The sequence below is a fragment of the Gouania willdenowi genome, chromosome 4 (genome assembly GCF_900634775.1).
Source record: "Gouania willdenowi chromosome 4, fGouWil2.1, whole genome shotgun sequence".
Lineage (NCBI taxonomy): Eukaryota > Metazoa > Chordata > Actinopteri > Blenniiformes > Gobiesocidae > Gouania > Gouania willdenowi.
In genome coordinates, this window is record NC_041047.1 from 24,896,548 (window position 1) to 24,915,990 (window position 19,443).

The following is a 19,443-nucleotide window of genomic DNA, read 5'->3' on the forward strand; positions in this document are numbered from 1 at the left end:
TTTGTTTATTGTTGTGTTCATTGTTGATTGTGGTATCAGATGGTAGTATTGTGTTGGTTTTTGTGCTTTAAGATTTCTGTATAGACATTAAAAGTAGTATTTCTGTTTGTCCTGCGTTCCAAGTAAAGAGATTTGAGTTAAAATATGTATGATATAACCTTTTTATGTCTAGTTTGAGTCCACATTCTGATAAAGATGACTGCATATGTTTCCATGATCTCTTCTTCCTTTTCACATGCTAAGATGGAAAAAAATGCAAAACTGACCATAAAAAAACGTCTAAAAGACTACTAGTGACACAAATGGGTCATTGTGGGTTTTCTCTTGAATTTTAAAAAACCCCTACACACTTTTTGATGACAGCACGTACAAGACAGGAAAGACTTTTTCTGTACCTACACACAAATTTTATTTATTGGTGAGTGCTATGAGATGATTTTTGTTCAAATTAGCACTATAGAAACAAAGTTGAATTGAATTTATTGTTTGATTTGTAGAAACAAGTGAACCATACATGTGCATAATGTGCAACAAATAATAATAACAAATAAAATCAAAGAATTAGATAATTGTAAAATAAGTAGTTTGATGTTAGTAGGGAATATGAGACTTTCGCTACATCACACCCAATATTGTAAAAACCCACATGTTGTGCTTTTAGATGATATACATTGATGTGTATAAATGCATAGTTGTTTTTCTCTAAATCAGTGACACATTTCTCAAGTACGGAGGAAGGAGTGCCACAATTAATTAAATAAATACACCGTTCATGAATTAATTAAAAGTGCCAATAATGAATTAAATTCAAATGAAATGTAAAATTGATTTAATTAATTATGAACACATTAAATTATTTTTTGACAAGTTGAATTAATAATTGACACTTTTAATTAACTAATGAACAGTGTATTTATTTATTTAGTTGTGGCACTCCTCGTCCTCCATACTCCATGGACCCAAACACCAAAATCTAGCTGCAGTTGAATGTTAATGATTTATTTAATACAGCTTGAATATGACTTTAGATATTATTTAAATATCAGAAACATATTTCCATCACGTATCTCTTTTATTCCGTTAAGAAGAGACAAAAAGTTCCAAAGGTCTGAACCTCCTCCATGCAGTAGAGGGCGTACTTCCCTGGTCGAAAAGCGCAACTTCATTGGCCAGCGCGTGTCACGTGGTTTTGTTTTGTACCGCCCAAACAAAATGGCGAGAAACGAGGAAAAGCAACAAGGGAGGTTGAACAGACTGTGGCTCCAGAAAGAGAGAGACGGTTTGTAAAGAAGCTCACACACTATTTATTTACACAGGTTAATGTAAAACATGTGGTCAGAGCAGTTAGCAGGAAGCTAGCAGATGTAGTTAATGCCTTGTTAAAATTAAATACTGCTGCACTTAATGAATATTTGTAATAAATTAACCTTTTTTTTTTTTTTGACTTGTGACTAATGTGTTGAAGTACCATAAAGGGTGCTGCAGATTTGGGGGAAAGGAAATGCTGCTGTGTACCCCAGAGAAAGTGTATGAGATGATTTTATTGGTAAATGGAGTTTATTTTAATGTGGAGTAAAGCTCAGGAACTGTGTCCAGCACAGCCTTCACTAATATATCTAATACAAGACGGAGACCGGATCTTATTCATGCTTTTAAAATGTAAAATACACCTGCGCTGCAGTATTTAATCAGTAATGTGATAAATTAAAAGTGAAATTGATAAATTAAATTAATAAACACAGAAAAGGGACAATATTTTGTCATTTTTAAGGGTTTTGTTAATTTCTTTTAGCGTAATATTTATTGCCTAAAGCGTGCAAACAACTGAGGTCGATATAAATGTCGTATTTCCGTGTGTTTCTCCAGAATCAATGCTGTGTGGTTTGTTTGCAGTGCGCACAGGGGGGCAGACTTCACCTGCTCAGTGTTTTTTTCTGAGCTCCATTATACGGTGGCTGACAGGGGCAAACAGCAAAGCGCTGCAAACACGGGAACACTGCAAATCTATACCTCCAAGTCCAGTTTTCACACTGTGATAAAGCACGTCTTTGTTTTTTGCTCTACCCCAAATGTGAGGATTTCCTTTCTTTCCATAACGGTGTTTATTTTACCTCAGTGGGCGTGGCCTCCGAACAAGGAATATTTAAGGGTGTAACATGTTAATGACGATAAAATTCAACCACCAGATTTATCAACACTCTATCATTTGTACGCTGGGATTGGTCAAATATGAAAGTTTCATAAATCACATGTCGTACGACAAAACGTGCACCAAAATCTGGCCATTTTGTTCTCAAAGTAGGGATGTAGCGATTCACTCAACTCCCGATACGATTCAATTCACTGGGTTCACGATACGACTCTCTCACAATTTATTTTACAAAATGAGACTGTAGACAAATGATGACTGAAAAATATTCTCTTTTTTTTTTTCTTTGAAAATAAAAATACTGTACTATTTTCTACCTTTCATTGTCAAAAGAATTCATTGGTAAACTATGCAGAACAATGTAATTTAATTAAAAAATAAATCCTGAATGAAAGAAATAAATATTACAAATGAAGAAGAAGTAAGGGTGTGCGATTAGATCGTTAAGGATTTCAACATGACGACGATCTCCTAAATCACGGACATCGTAGAACCGTCTGTAGTTCACATTTTAACCCTTGCGGTGCCGTGTCTGCGTCATGTCTGTCGTCCATACACAGAACATCTAATGGTTTGTTGCTCTGCCAAATCACACCATTTGCTAGTCAGCATAACAGACATTAATTAAGATTAATTAAGCGCTTAAACGGGGCAGGGGTACGCTCCGCTGCTGTTGCTGTAGCTAACGGGGCTGTTTCCATATTCTTAAAGAGACAGTGTCCTGAATGTGACTTACTTTAAAAGCTACTTTCAGCAACTCAGAGCTGCCCTGAAAAAAGCAACACTACATAATTTAATCACATTTCAGCCTTAATGAAGGAAAAAGTCAAAAGTGACACAAAATGTTATTGAGCTGCTCGTGATTATTAAAAGGGTCTTTGTGGCATTTTTCTCCACTGATTTTGACCAATTATTGTTTTTCTTATAAAACTATTGAAATAATAAAAATAAATTGAGTTTATATCACCTATTGCCATTTTGAGGAAAAATAAAGAGATATGAATATTGGTCCATATCACCCAGGCCTAATGTAACCAAAGCATTAACGTTTTATTATGTAAAGGATATTATTGTCTAAACTGTGTGAAATGAGGCGTTCAAACACTGCTTAAAGTAGGATTTTATTAATACGAGTGTGTTACCTCAATAACAAATAGAAATCACTAGACTGATATGCTGCCCAAGTGTTGCTAATGCTAATGCTACACCACTTTAGGTAAACAAAGTAAAAAGACTGTGACTAAAATTACTTGTCAGCTTTTTGTTTGATGTTAATTGTACTTGGAACCAGTTTGATGAAGTGCTTACATACAATTTAAAAAAAAAAAAAAAAAGATAATGACCTTGTCCTAAATTATCTTTTATTCCTTTTTTCCATTTAGGGCGATAATTAAGTAGGTGATTTGGTTTGTTTTATTGGTAAATAACTTTAAAATAGTCTAAATGATTTGAATGAAAAAAATTGTGATTGTGATTTACAAAGAAAAAATTGTGATATGATATTTTTCCCATATCGCCCACCCCTAAGAAGAAGCCTATTCATTTAAATTCTGCCTCTACAGTAAACTATGCAAAACTACATAATAGTTCCTTTTCCTTTTAAAAGTGCAACTGAAAATTTTGTGCCTTAACAATTGGATTTTAAAACAAATCCCATATTAAAGAAATAATATAAATAAAACTATAGCTTTCATTATTTCTCTCTTGTTTCTCTTTTTCCTCTCTGAGCCCCTCTAACCTTCCAGATGTTCTTTCTTTCTTTCTCATCTCTTTCATTTTGTCTTGGGGGAGACAAAATGCTTCCACACTTCTGATTTAAAACACGGTGGTGCGTACTGAACTTCAAATTCTAAATAGATTGGGCCTTTGCTGTAAAAAAAAAAAAAAAGTAATAATAATTAAAAAAAATTTTTTTAAGTACTGCGATTCAATTTCAGAGTATCAATGTGAACCGTGACACGTTTTAATCAATTTTTAACCGCCTCACGATTAATCTTTACATCCCTAACTCAAAGCATACTTAACAAGTATTACATCAAATATCACTCAATGTTTTTAATGTAAAAGTAATTTTACATATTGTATTGTTGACCTTAAACTATTGGGGATTATTAACATGGTTCATACACTTTATTTAAGCTATTCATATTTTGTTTGTCTTAGAATTTATAATGTTCAAAGGAAAAGGAACGTAGTTTATTTATGATATGAAGAGTTACAAAAGTGGTGAGTGAGTACTTTTTACTTTTTTTAGAGGGACGTCTCAAAGATGTGCACGAGAGAAGACCCAAACTGGTAATGTATAAAGCAAATAATTCACTAAAATGTTTTCACAACAGTTAAGACTAAGTTTATATTAATTTTAATCTCATTTTTCAAAGGCATCCCTCACAACAGCCTCTTCTGTGAAAAAGTGGATTCCCAGTATCAAAAAAGACATAGAATATTACTTGCAGGCAAGATTTCATCTTTTTTTTATGTGACCAATACGTTTTTTGTTTGTTTGTTTGTTTGTTTTTATGTTTTCTACAGTCATTGAATCTCTGCTTGATGGGCTTTTTTTACAGCAATCCCAGCTTTCCCACTATCCAGAGAGGAAAATTGCGGAGTTTGAGCTTCAGATTAATTCTTTAGAGAGCGAGTACAAAAGGTTCATTACCAAACTTCGAGTCCTTGATCCCTCGTGCCAGCACACGCCTTGGACTCCTCGAGCTTACTGCAAAAGGCGAGCGGACACCGATGACTCTGCAAGACCAGGACACAGTTTAAAATGTGAGTTTTGCTTTGTATGGCACCTATGAAAAAGATCCACAGGGAAGTTTGTCAGTTAGTTAGAATGAAATCATCAACAAAATGACAATAATATTCATTATATGATATTATTATTCTGCTTGAAACTATTAAAATAACCTTAACTGTGTTTAAAACTCACTTTACGAGATGAATTAAGGTGAAAAGTCCAAAGATTTTCAGTGGTTTTTGAATGTGAATGTTTTTAGTTTTTTTTTTTTTTTTTATCCTAATCCACATGTCAAACTTAAGGCCCGGGGGCCAAATCCGGCCCTTTAAAGCATGGATAATGTTGAAATTCCAGAAAACATGAATCATTTTGTATTTAATAAAGATTGGTCACAAACTCAATGAAATTTAAAGAATGGATATTGTCTGTAACTTTGATTATTTTACATATATTTATATTGCAGAATAATGTTGAATGTGCACGTTTTGCCACCTTAAATTTGCAGCTCACTTGGGATCAAACTGCTCTGTATTTGGCCCTTGAGCTAAAATATGTTCGACACTCCTGCCATAATTTATTTGTTTATTCATTTATTTGACAGGAACAATGCAATTTGACAGATACAAAATAAGTTTGCAGCTGATGTGATTCTCATAGAGTGTAGCTAATGCTAATTTACAACTCCTGTGTCATTCACACATGACTCAGCATGATAGTAAAATATAATCTCGCCTGAGGGTAAAGTAAGTAGATCATATTTGATTGTGTTTTGTATGCAGTGAAAAACCCTCGGCCCTCCAGTTTTCACGATGGTATCAACCAGTGGGGTGACAGTGGCCATGAATGCTCCGTGGCAGAGAGACGCCTCAGCTCGGCCCAAGCTGTAGCTTCCCTCCACCCTGACTCAGATACCACAGGGTCGGTGTGCGGCGTCCAGGACCAGCCTCTCTCTTTCAACCGCACACGACTAGCAGTGGCTACGGCTGCTTTCAGAGGTCCTTCGTTTCTACCCGCGGCTTCACAAACGCAACATCTGGCCAAACTACTGCAAGCTGGACTTCCAAATCTAAGTACTACGCCTACGTCAAGAAAAGCAGCGAACAGCCCGGTGGAAACGGAGCGTCACGCTGAAGGACAGAAAGCTGCTGCTCTGCAGGAGTCAGGAGGAGGGACAGAAGAGAGGACGGCTCACGTCCTGGGCCTGGACTGTTACTCCTCTTCAGATGATGACTGTGACCTTTGACCTTTGTGCACCGTTTTAGAATAATCTGAGGAATAAATTACATTTTACTACAATGCAGTCAGAGGCAACATCAGACTTGATCTGAAACCTTTATTAGATTTTATAAGGCAGTATTTCTGTAGGGTTTGCATGTTCTCCTGGTTCCTGTGGGGGGGTTGACAGCGTTAGTCCCTCCAGACTGTAGCAGGGTTGTGGTCAATTATAATTGTAATCACGTATTTGGTATTTAATTACAATTATGACGCAACTATAATTGTAATTCAAAAATATTTTGTCTGTTTTAATCATAATTTAATTGTATTGAGTTCATATAATTGACTTTGTAATTGTAATTGGCATGAAAATTCTGCAAAAACTGTTATTTGCAATTTAATTCAACGCAAACCTTACACACACATAGTTAACAATTATTAAAATACGTTTCATATCAAGTTTTCTTGTCAGTTCTCTTGAGGATAATTTTACCATAATTTGAAATCAAGGCTCAGACGCCCCCACCATTAATATTAATACCAGTATGTTCATGGATAAGGAAGCTTAACAAGGTAACAAAGAGATGGAAAACAAATTATTTGATAGATATTATGTTTTGTGTATTTTACAGCTGATTTAAGACATGGGTCAAAACTGAACTGTTATCATAAGTGATGCTAACAGAAAGCTAATGGTTACATTTATGGGCTTATTTATTAAATGCTCAGTAATTGTGATTCAAACTTCAGTAATTGAGAATGTAATTGTAAGTTACTGTAAGGGGGAAAATAGTACTTTCAATTATAAATGGGAAAAATGTCGGTCTACGTAATCGTAGTAGAGTTGTATTTGAGCATGGATGATTGAAGACATAATTGTAATTTAAAAATGTGTCTAATCTGACTGTATCAGCCATATACTTAATTATATCTTAACTCCAAACACTGATAATAGACATTGATGGATTGCGTACATAATAGATATGATGTGTCATTTCAAACTCTGCAGCGTAAGGAAAAACGGTGCATGTGAAAGAGCCATGGATCAGAATGAGAAACCTATTGCCATCATCAGGTATTTTCTGTGATTTGTTCTGAGTCATCAGAACCGCAAACGCCTTTTTCATGCCATGAGTGGAGACGGCGTTGCTGATTCAGTGATTCGCATCCTTCTCATGCTATAGTTTGCAGTGAATAGAGCAGAAATAGGACCAGGTTTGACCCCAAAAACCTCCACTTCCACCCAGTACACCTCAGTGCTGCTGCTGCCTGCACAGGCCCCGCTCTGACTAACACGCTTCTTGGAAACCGTCGCATCAGTCTGTAGAGCACAGGTAATTTATGGTTAATGTGACGTCATAGAGCTATGTGTGCCAGCTGCAGGACAGAGTTCTCTGTGTTTGCATTTAACTAAATTGTTGCAATATAATATGCCCTGCGATGGACTGGCGCCTTGTCCAGGGTGTCCCCCGCCCAGCGCCCAATGAGAGCCGGAGATTGGCACCGGCAGACCCCCGCTACCCTGAATAAGTGGGTCTGAAAATGAAGGATATAATATAGCTTTAAAGCACGTGTCAAACTCAAGTTCCGGGGCGGGGACCAAATCTGGTCCATAATGAGAATCCAAGAAAATTAAAAAAACATGAATCGTGTGAAATACCATTTGTCAGCCTCTCCAAATACAAACATATATTATTCATCCTCATCCACAATTATCGTATCGCAAATTGTTAATGTTGGGGGCGACCGTGGCTCAGTGGTAGAGTGGGTCGTCCAATAACCGAAGGGTTGGGGGTGCAAATCCTGCTCCAGCCAAATCATTGTCTCGTATGAATGTTAATGGTGGTCAGAGGGGCTGTAGGCGCAAAGTGGCAACCACATCTCTGTCAGTATGTCCCAAGGCAGCTGTGGCTACATTGTAGCTTTCCACCACTAGTATTACTGATGTGAGTGACTGGTGTGAATGAAAAATGGTTTCTGTAATTTCTGTAATGCGCTTTGAGTCACCTTGAAAAAAGCGAAATATAAATCTAAACCATTATTATTATTATTATTATTATTAATTAAAAAAAAAACTAAATTTTTCTAAGATTTTTTGCAAATAGTCTGCACCCTAAATATTTAATTGATGCTTGTGCATTATTAATCTGCGATGTAATGATCCTGTGTATAAATGTGTTAGAGAGCCCTGTGACTGTGTCATGAGTGGGTGTGAAAACGGTTGACATGCTGCTTTTTCCTGTAATTACATCTATGAGGTCTAGGCTGAGGTTCGTTCTCACAGATGTTACAAACTCTTGAAAAGGTGCCTGGCAGAAACCTGCAACTGTTTCATGTGGCAGCAACATCTTCCCACCAAGGATTCTCTGTGTGCTACTGAAACCGCCGTGTCATTGTTTGCTAACAAAAACGTACCATAAAAGAGCAAAACTGATTTCAGATATAAAGTCTTGTAAAGTATTTTGTTTCAATGGCGCAGCCTGACTGATGTGGGGTTTTATGATGATCAGCAGATGCCTCTGAAGAAGACTGGCAGTTGACAGTGAAAACGTGTCAGGAAATTTCCTGAAAAACAGTCTGAATAAATATAACCTTAACATATTTTTCAAAAAGAAGACAAAAAGAACTTGCTGAAATTATTTGGTGGAAGTCAAGGAAACATCAAAGCGATCAGCAGACACCTCTGAAGAAGACTGGCAGTTGACAGTGGAAACATGTTAGGAAATGAAAGTAAATTTCCTGAAAAACAGCCGTCTGAATAAATGAAACTTTAACATGTTATTGAAAAATAAGATTAAAAAGAACTTGCTGAAATTATGGTGTGTGTGTGGAATAAATACTGTATTCAAAAAGATAATGCTTTGCAGCTAATCTGTGATGGGAATTGCTTTATTTTTCCTTTTTGTAGAATCTTTACAAAGGTTGCATGAACAGTGCAAGGTGAAACTTTGCATTTGAAAGAAAACTACATGATAAAAAATAATACATAATACACAAGTTTGTGCACAAAAAACAAGATTTCTGCAAATGCACTCGTGATGGAGCAACATTATTACACAGGTAAGCAGAACACTGCGTGGAGTTAAATGTCTGTTAGGGATGCACCCTTCAGAGGAAGCGTGGGAGGGACTAGTGCTTGTGGTAAAAGCTTTGACAGCAGGGGTTTGGGGTTATCTTTAAGTCAGAGGAGATCAAACAACTTCACTCCTTTTTTTGCAAAGATAACGCTGCACTATGAGCTTCCCACAAAACTTCCCTCTTCCACCAGTGTTCATGGTAGATGGCAGGACAGCTCCACAGCACCCAGCCGAGGCCCCGGCCCTCATCCCGTGCTGGTCCTTCCCACCCGCCCAGCAGAGAGTGATGCACCGTAGGAGGAGGAAGTGCTGGGGTATCGGCCATGGAGCGGCTGTGGTGGTGCTGCTGCTGTTCCTGCTTGTGTTCGCTGCTCTGGGCTTTGAGGCCTATCAGATCTTCAACATACAGAAAACACTGAAAGAAATAAAGCAGGTAAGGAACAACAGGTGATGAGTATACTGTATGTAAGGTCAAAACTGATTTACACTAAGCAACAGCAATGTTCAATAAACCTATAGTGAGGATAGTCGTTTTTATTTGACTTTTCACTGTGAACACAGTTGTTGGCTGCAGTCGGTCAGATACACACAAAGTACTGTACATTATGCACGCTCACGAACACAAATTAATAATTATTTTGCAAAAGCAGATAACTCTGGCTTGATATTCTCTCTTTGGTTAAAGCCACTTAACTGTGATTTGACTCTTAATACCATAAATAAATAAATAGTTCAATAAATCATTTATTTATGGTATTATTCTTCTGCTTTAAATATAACTGGATTAAACTCAGTTAAATTCAAAGCTTGTGCCAACATGTACGACCAAACACGTTTATGTCCCTTTCCAACAGAGGTGGGCAGCTGTTATTTCAAAGGGGGGCCAGAAAAATGTGATTGTCTTTCCCAAGGGCCATATTATCAACTTTCATGACAGCATTTATAGTAATAACCAATCTGAGCATTATTAATACAGTATAGGACAAAAATGGTCTGTTTTTGTGGTCATTTTGTGTCTTTTTGTTGTTGTTTTGTGTGTTAATGTTGTCATTTCTTGTGTTTTTGAAGTTATTTTGTGTATTTTTCTCTCATTTTTGGCATTGTTGGTGTCATTTGGAGTTGTTCATCTCATTGAGATTTAAAAACCTCTTTTGCAAAAGTGAGCTGGCCAAGACTTGGATTTCCAAAGAGGAAAACTTTAATTGAGAAACACAGTTCTTAAAGATGCCTACAAAGAACTTTGTTATATCTTCTGAAGTCCAAAGACCTTAATTCAGATTCTCCTCCCAAACTTCACTAAACTTGCTTTATTTGTTTTAAAATTAGATTCCTTTGATACTTCTTAATGCCACAAAAAATCTCTGAAGATAAAATAATAATCCTTGATTCCTTATATCACCGCGATTGTATGAAAAATGTGAACGATCAACCTACAATGATGGCACTCTTTACTTACATGTCTGAGTTGGCAGAAATATCAAGAAATCGTTTCTCGATTTCTCATGTTACTCATTTTGAAACCAGCTTCCCCATCTTCTTGCTGACTCTGCAAAGTGAAGTTTGAGAAAAACAGAAAAAACAAATCTGTCATATCTGCAGCACAGCCTCGCATACAATAAAGCAGGGGGAATAAAGGGGAGAGTCAGCAAAATTAAGGTCAATTGTTCTATGAATCTGTGATAACCACATTTATTTATTTATCTGAATAATATCCACTGTTATCCAGGAAGTTCAGAATTATTTGGGCCATAGTATATAGTCTTCTTAAAGATGTAAATCCTTGTTTTATTCAGGAATAAAATGAGTTAAAAGTGACCAAAAATTGCGTAAAAGGTGGTGAAATGCATGGGATTTTAAAAACCACAGAAAATGGTTAAAAGTTGCAAATTGTGGGTAATGGAATTTAAAAATGTAGGAAAATTTAGTTTAAACTGGCAAATAATGGACATTGCAAATCATGAATGTGGTTAAATTGGCAAAAATAAACAGAAAATGTAGTGAAAAGAGGTTAAAAGTGACAGTATTGGGTCAACATATGCAACATTAGGTGGGAAAGTGGTGGAAAGGGTTTATAAGTGTCAAAAATGTCTTGAAAGTGGAAAAATGGGCAGAAAAGGTTTTGAAATTTGATGGAGAAGTGGCAGAAATGGAAGTAATTTAGCAAAAAAGCATTAAAGGGAGCAAAAAATATGGCAAGAAAAAGTGATGGAATATGAATAAAATGTGGCAAGTTTTGTGTAGTTACAGAAAAGGGTAAAAAAAGAGCAGAAATGTGCTGAAATTGTTAAAAAAAAAAAAAAAATTCTTAGTTTCTTGAAGGCATCTGACAACCTCCTCCCAGTGCCTTGTGACCTCAAGGTTGAGAACTTCTGCAATAAAGCAAAGAACAAGGTGTTCTTTATGTGCATATGGTGGTTTAGTGCAGGTTTGGAGTGTGTACTGTCATTGAGTATCAATCAGATAGCATCATGATCCAGTCACTCATGCAGGAATCTGATATCAGATTAAAAAAAAAATATTTCAATGAATAGAAACAATGCAAAGTGGCCATCATGTTAAGATATAAGGTAACAACTTGTCTTACAAGGAGCTCCATGGAGATGTGTTTGATTGTGAATGTGAGAAATCACCTTAAAGGAAACATCTGACAGGAAAATGTGACATTTTGGTTTCTGGTTTTGTGTTATTTGTTAAAAACTTGTGTTTGACATTCAGAATCACAGACCAACACCTCACTCTTTCCGTCTGTGGTCAGATAAGATTTCCTCTTAGGTAGACTGAGCCGAGTGAACGTGTGTGTGTGTGTGTGCGTGTGTTTGATCTGAGATTACATTGTGCCTCTTGTCTTTTTAAAGGTCAAACCCATGACTGAGTTTGAGACACCTCAGAAGCAAATAGGTTGGTCATCACGCAGTTTTTAAATATTTTTTAACATGCAAAGTGAATGTTTTCATTGAAGATTTAAAAAAATGATGTGTTTCAGGTCCCTGGGAAGCAGAAACAAACCAAAATACCAGACAGGACAGGCCAGCAGCTCACGTCATAGGTGACAACACTGATCGTTAAAGAGTTGCTTTATGGGGAGCTGATTGTAAAGTTGGCCATGCTAAAATAAACTGCAACTTATTACAACATTTAGCAACAAACCACATTTAAAAAAAAGTTACTTTTGACCAGATTTACAGCAATATTTGTGAAATTTCTGATAATTTTTTTCTCGGAAAAATATAATGTTAATGTTTAATCTAAATCTAAATGTTAAATATTAAATCTAAGTTTAAATGTTAAATGTAAATGTTAGTTATTACATATACATCTAAATGTTAAAATGTTAAATCTAAATGTTAAATATTACATTTAAATGTTAAAATGTTAAATCTAAATCTAATAGTTAAATATTATCTAAATCTAAATGTTAAATATTAAATATAAATCTAAATGTTAAATATAAATGTTACATTGAAATATAAATGTTAAATTTAAATGCTTAATGTTAAATATAAATGCTAAATGTTTTATTTAAATATAAATGTTAAATCTAAATGCTAAATGCTAAATGCTAAATGTTAAATCTAAATCTCAATGTCTGAATATAAATCTTAAGTGTCCAAATATAAATGTTAAATATAAATGTTGAATGTTAAGTCTAAATGTTAAATCTAACTGTCACTGGTGAAACTAAATATTTAGCTAATATGCAAATTCACAGAAAGCACCAAAATATAAGATTTAACATTCATATTTAAATGTAATATTTAGATTTAACATTTAGGTTTAGATTTAATATTTAACATGTAGATTTAGATTTAGATTTATCATTTAGATTTAACCTTGACATAAAAATAGCACAAATTTCACAGATATTACTGTAAAAGTAACAAAAAAAAATTCACATAAGTTTTTTTAAATGTGGTTTGTTGCTGAATGTTGCACACAAAAAAATGCTGTTTAGTTTATAATGTAAAACTTTACAATTTGAAGCCCATATTGTTTTGCTATTTTCCAATCTACATATTAATCACTGTGTATTTCCACTGACAGGGTTGAATCACAACCCCCAAAACGTTTTGCGATGGGAGTCAAAGGCAGGTCAGGGGTTCACCTCTGGAGGAGTGACGTACCAGGCTGAGGATGGAGCTCTGCAGGTCAACCAGACCGGACTCTACCACATTTACTCTCGTGTGGAGGTGCTGTTGAGGGGATGCTCTTCCTCTTCGTCCACGGTTCACTCTGTGTTTCTAAGGAGGAAAGGATACGCCCTGCCTGTCACGCTGATGGAGGCCTTCAAAGCAAGTGTGTGCAGCCCTCAGAGGCCGAGCCAGTCCTGGACCACAGAGAGTTACCTCAGCTCCATCCATCAGCTCAGGAAACACGACCGCGTTTATGTGAACGTTTCCAACCCTGCTGCCCTCCACCTCTCACACAATGCCAACTTCTTTGGACTGTACATGATCTGAAGGCTTTGCAGCAGAGATGCAGGAGTGAAACCGTCACTCTCTTTGTCTGCAAATGAAGAAACTTAGAATGACTTCTATAAATATAAAAACCTGCACTGTACATGTGGTATGGATTACCTGCATTGGATGACATCATGAGGCCCAAGAGTTGTAATGACACAAGTGAGGGTATGAAATCCTGAAATCAGACTGAAAAACCCTTAAAGTCATAAGCCATTAAAAAAAATGTCTATTCAAATCAATGAAAAATTGGACAATCTTTACAATTTCTTGACTATTTATGTGAAAAAATATTGAAAGTTTTGCCCTAAAACGCATGTATCTAATAAATTTTATGTTTTACAGGAATGGAATTGAGCGAAGAAGCATTAAAGTTACTATAAATATTTTCAATAACTATTTTATTTCTTTTTTTTTTTTTAACATATTACAAGGAGAAGGTGTGTTTAACACTAAGTAGCTTTTAAATTATTTATTTGGGTGTAATCATGATTATGGGTTACATTAAAAAAAAAGACCATTTCCTGTTGTGGCAAAATGAGAAAAAGTGTTAATCTTTTTGATGTTAATCATGTAATAAAAATGTGTATTCAAGATCTCTGTGTTTATGGATCTTTGTGTGTGTGTGTGTGTGTGTGTGCGTGTGCGTGTGCGTGTGTGTGTGTGTGGCTACGGTGTCAGTTTGGACCACGGAGCAGAAGGAGATATGAACTAATCACCGGTAAAAATCCTAGTAAAACTCCAGAAAACAATCACCAGTAATAAATATTATCTCCCTGGTAAAGACAGTAGCTCTAATAACAGGTAAAATGATAAACTGATGATATTACAGTCTGTACATGCAGTACGGGGACGCATTTACTCCACCTCTGGGTCCTAGTGCCTGCCTCTAAGGAAGTCTGTTCCGTTTACCGTGTTTACTGAGGTCCGTGTGTGTTTAATAAGTCCGTGTGTGTCCGTGTGAAAGTCTGCATGTTTATGCATCTGTCCATCCACTCTTTTCATTATATCCATGTCTTTTAAGGCTTTTATTACATAGTGTCGGCTGTAGTCCGGGCCGCCGCCATCTTGGATTATGTCGTCACCAGTGCGTCATCACCACAAATTGCACTAGCACAGAATGACTCAAATAACTATAAACAGGTCTTATATTAGTCTATTTTCTTTTTAAAGTGGTGTTTTTTGTGGCTTTAGACTCCAATTACATGTATGTATATAATATGTTCCCCACAATATAAACAGGTTCACAATATAATATTTTTTTATAGTTTCTGTTTCCACTGTATCCAGAATAATAATAATAATTATCAACAAGAACTATTGATTAATTTGTCACATGACTGTTCCAGGGTTTGAGTTTGTTTTATTTAGTTTCACATCTACCTGTAGCTCTATGTTTTTTACACTGCTGACAACTTGTTTGTAGTTTTATTTCAGAAAGTTTCACTTTTACAGTTACAGCTGGAAACCTTTGTTAATTGAATATCCTAGTTACATTACAGTAACCAAATTAAACTATATCAACTAAGTGAATTAATAAAAATAACCTGTGTAAAGGCTTTTTCAAACTAAAATATTATCTTGTGAAATCTGTGACCTGTTGACCTGCACAACTCAAAGAATCAGAATCAAGAATCATTATTTCTTGGTAGAAATGCCTTTAAACACTTGCTGTACATTCAGCTGACATAAAAATCTTGTTGTCAAATATGTAGAATAATTGTGAATTTATCAGTAGCAGTAGTAGTTTTAATATTGTAGTTGTTTTTTTGCAGGCACCTTTTTTGTCAGTCAAATGTATTTAAAAGAAACTAAAATTAAAGAGAGAATGTTATTTAACTGTTGAACCTTGTCATAATTTTATTTATTTATATATTTTTTTAAATTGAAAAAAAAAATGTTTACGGTCTCGGCTTGTCTTGGTCTTGGTCTTGACTCGGTCTCGGCTCCCGAAAGTCTTGGTCTTGTCTTGGTCTCGGTGCATTCTGGTCTCGGGCAAGTCTTGGTCTCGGAGAGTGTGGTCTTGAACACAACACTGTGCCTTTCACAGTTTACCATTTCTAAAGTGGTTTGAAAACCACAGAGCTCATCTTTTGCATCAGTTCTTCAGGCAACACATTATTCGTGAGAACAAATGCACGCTGGGCACAGTTGGAGGACAACGCTGTGGTTAGGTTGACGTTTTCTTCTTTCCTGTGCAAATATTATGATGGTCTAGTTAGTAGTTTCTCTTTGAAGTGTTTGTGCTGCTTTTAATTTGCATGATGAATTTGAATTGTGCTTTTTATGAAGCAAGAGAAACAATAGGGTACAAAAATATATATAATGTGCAATGCAAAAGCAAGTTTTAGCTAAGACAATTTTGCAGATTAAAAGTTTATTGAAGAAAGCACACTGGTTGGATGTAAGAGCTATTTCTGACAGATAAGTCATGATAAAGATCACAGTGTTTTTCCTTTTCCTATAGGAAGAAGCCATAGAGGAGGCCACTTTCATCCAAACTCATTTGGCATTTTAATCCATTAAAGGGTACCTGTAGTGGAAATATATATAACAAAAAAAATATGTTTCACGTATGACCCAATAAACAAAATATGTGCATCTTTAAAAAAAAAAAAAACCACACACATTAAAAGGACCTTTTAGAACAATTTTATACCTTGGGGCATAAACTATGGAGAGCTGCCATTTTTGTCAGGATATGACGTACTTTCATTGATTCCTGTTAGCTGTTGCTAGGAAACAGTGTTCCGTTGGTCTACAATTTCTGAACAATGGTGGCGTGTAAAGCCAACGGTTGCAAAAACAAGAAACGAAAAACTCCACAGAAACATTTATTTTACGTCTCTAAGCCAAAATATCAACACTAACAGAGTTATCCACACGTTGGCTCCATACTGTAATATTGGTACGGGAAGCACACTTAAAACGTTTCCATTCCAAATATAATTTGGTGGTGTGTGAGGGAGGGGTTGAACAGACTAGTCGACTAGTCGACTTTAGTGTTGGCTCGCGACTCTGTCTATGTGACGTCGACTAGTTGCAGTACGTGAATTTTGCCCAAGATGGTGAAGTGACACGGCAAATGAGGGTCCTAGTACCCCTGCACGGCAAAGCGTTTCTCGCTCCTTCCTGGTTTGTGCTCAAACTGCAGCTGGTAGACAGATACTGCGGCTAATATACATGCTAACGTTAGCTGTAGTGGGAACATGTCTGTGTATTATGCAGATCTAGAAAACATCAGCAGCGCAGGACGGAGGTTCCGTTAGCGGGGGAAGACTGAATAGTCCCTTTGATCAAAAAAAATCTGTGACCTGAGGTGGCGACAGTTCCAGCCCCTGCGGCTTCTCGGCAGACATTTACTCCCCCTTAAACACGTTTGTAATTCTTCTCCAGTCTGCTTTTACTTCACCCACCGGAGCGTCATGTTTAAGGGGGAATAAATAGCTCCTTAATAGCTACGAAAAGGTTTAGACCTCTTCTTCTCTACTGCCGAGAAGCTGCAGCGGTCACAGACTTTGGCACAACACCGGCTTCGGTGAAGGAAGCTGAAGGTAGCGTAAAAACAACCCAAACAAAGTCTAAACGCGCAGCTCTGAGGAAACCTCGGGGCTTAACAGTTACCATAGACTCATGGTAGGCGAAGCAGCAGTGTTCCTGGGTTTACTTAGCTTCTATAGCATGTCTCGTGTCCCAGGGGCTGGCGGTGTTGTGCCAAAGTCTGTGACCCAAAAAAATCTGTGACCACTGCGGTAGAGAAGATGAGTGCTCCCCTTAAACATGACACTCAGGAAGTAAATCAGACTGGAGAATAATTACAAACATGTTTAAGGGGGAGTAAATGACCGCCGAGACGCCGCAGGGGTTGGAACTGTCGCCACCTGCGGTCACAGATTTTTTTCGGGTCACAGATTTTCGCACAAGATTGGCACTCGGCTGCCACTCGGCTCGGCTTCGGCTCGGCTTCGGCTCTTGGTGACTTCATCGACTAGGCGACTAGACTAGTCAAGTATGCACATAAAGTTGACCTTTAAAACATTCAACCCCTAATGTGAGGACCACAACAAACCAAGCTGCTCTGAGAGGGATTTGGCACGGAGCCAAAGTTACATCTGAAATCAGATGCAGTCCCGACAGAATTCCTTCACAAAAAGTCTCACTGCAGCTTGTTACTTGTTCAGAGCACTACTATGCAGTATATAGTATATACTAAATATTGCTTGTTTATGGGTTCTGTGGAGATAAATGTGGTTAGTTTGAAAGCAGTTCTGTTAGTGCAATGTTTCTTACTTATTTGTTCAAAGCTACACAAACCCTGTTTTTGGTGTATGCCTATTTTGGAGTTGTAGCCCACCCTTGAGAAAAATGCACCAGCCGCCAATGATCACAGCCTGACATTATTCAAATGTGTGCACACGCACGATTAAAGATCGTGTCAAGAACAAGTCCTTTATACGTTGCTAAACCTCATTTATTCATTTTCCAGAGGCCAGCTGTCGATTCACCTATTCAACATCCATTTGTGCATCTTTCTCACACAAATTGAAATGTATCACCTGACCACTCACTCACCACACAGCACCCAAACCTGACCCCATTCCGTTTCAAACATAGAAAATAAGATAACAGATCTGCTTTTTTTTTTCTTTCTTTTTTTTTTTTTTTTAAATGCAGAAATCATGTTGACACCCACAAAAAATGCATCAAGTCAATTTCACATTTCAGTTTCACAAACTCTGAGAGATTGGAATGATTATAGAGAGCTTCACTTTCTGAGTAGAAATCACACATCAAACCCAACCAAATGAAAATATATCAGCAAGAAAATTATCAGCAAATCAAATTTTTACTTTCGGCAGCCCATATCAGCCTTTTTTATTACATTTGTTCATGTATATGTATTAATACAGATAATTTGAATAATTTCAGTCACTACAAAGCAGACAGATAATGAAAAGTTAAACATTGTTTAAATATTATAGCCGATAGCTATCAGATCAGACAAATTTAAAGGTCAAATGTCTTAGCGTATATACCGGGGTTTTCACCTGGTCTCACACTGGGACCCACATTTTGCTACGGTCATTAAATCGCAACCCACTTTTTTTTTTTTTTAGAATTCAACCAATCAAATTTTGTTTTTCAAAAATAGCTGGTGAAAACACACACACATACTGTATATAATCTTTTTAAAAACATAAATCTTGATTTTTTTTTCCGTGCAACATGCATTTCACAGCATGCTTGTCAAAGAAAAGTTTCTTTCAAAATAAAAGGCAAGTCCAACACAAGAGACATTAAGTGTTATTCATTTTTGACCAGCTGCCCGTGACCCACCTAATACAGGTCCACGACCCAATTTTGGGTCCTTACCCACCAGTTAAAAATCGCTGGTATATACTATGGCACACTCACTATGACAATAAAATTAGTATTGAACCCAGGAGCGCAAATTCAATGTAGTTGTCCCCACCAAAAAAATCCTGTTGTAATCACAAATCCTTTTTTTAATAGCAGTGTTTTTTTTGTGTGTGTGTGGTTTTTTACTTGCAGTTCATAGTGCAACATTTACTTAAGTTTAGTATATTTCTAAGATTTGTGGCATATTAATTTGCACTTTATAATTTGCACTTTATAATTTGCACTTTATAATTTGCACTTTATAACTTGCACTTTATAATTTGCATTTTATAATTTGCACTTTATAATTTGCACTTTATAATTTGCACTTTATAACTTGCACTTTATAATTTGCACTTTATAACTTGCACTTTATAATTTGCACTTTATAACTTGCACTTTATA

The 19,443-nt window shown here is 36.3% G+C and overlaps 2 protein-coding genes across 2 annotated transcripts; both read left to right on the top strand.

Moving 5' to 3' along the window:
- Positions 1 to 1,182: 1,182 nt before the first annotated feature.
- LOC114462562 (uncharacterized) lies at positions 1,183 to 6,624 on the top strand. The gene is made up of 5 exons (XM_028445488.1): positions 1,183 to 1,279; positions 4,404 to 4,444; positions 4,531 to 4,605; positions 4,717 to 4,921; positions 5,669 to 6,624. Exons 1-5 carry the CDS (start codon positions 1,213 to 1,215, stop codon positions 6,130 to 6,132), a joined length of 852 nt encoding a protein of 283 aa, XP_028301289.1. The 5' UTR covers positions 1,183 to 1,212; the 3' UTR covers positions 6,133 to 6,624.
- Positions 6,625 to 9,295: 2,671 nt separating this feature from the next.
- On the top strand, positions 9,296 to 13,995 carry faslg (Fas ligand (TNF superfamily, member 6)). The gene is made up of 4 exons (XM_028445490.1): positions 9,296 to 9,614; positions 12,037 to 12,079; positions 12,165 to 12,227; positions 13,223 to 13,995. The coding sequence occupies exons 1-4, from the start codon at positions 9,339 to 9,341 to the stop codon at positions 13,636 to 13,638; spliced, it is 798 nt and encodes a 265-aa protein (XP_028301291.1). The 5' UTR covers positions 9,296 to 9,338; the 3' UTR covers positions 13,639 to 13,995.
- Positions 13,996 to 19,443: the final 5,448 nt, after the last annotated feature.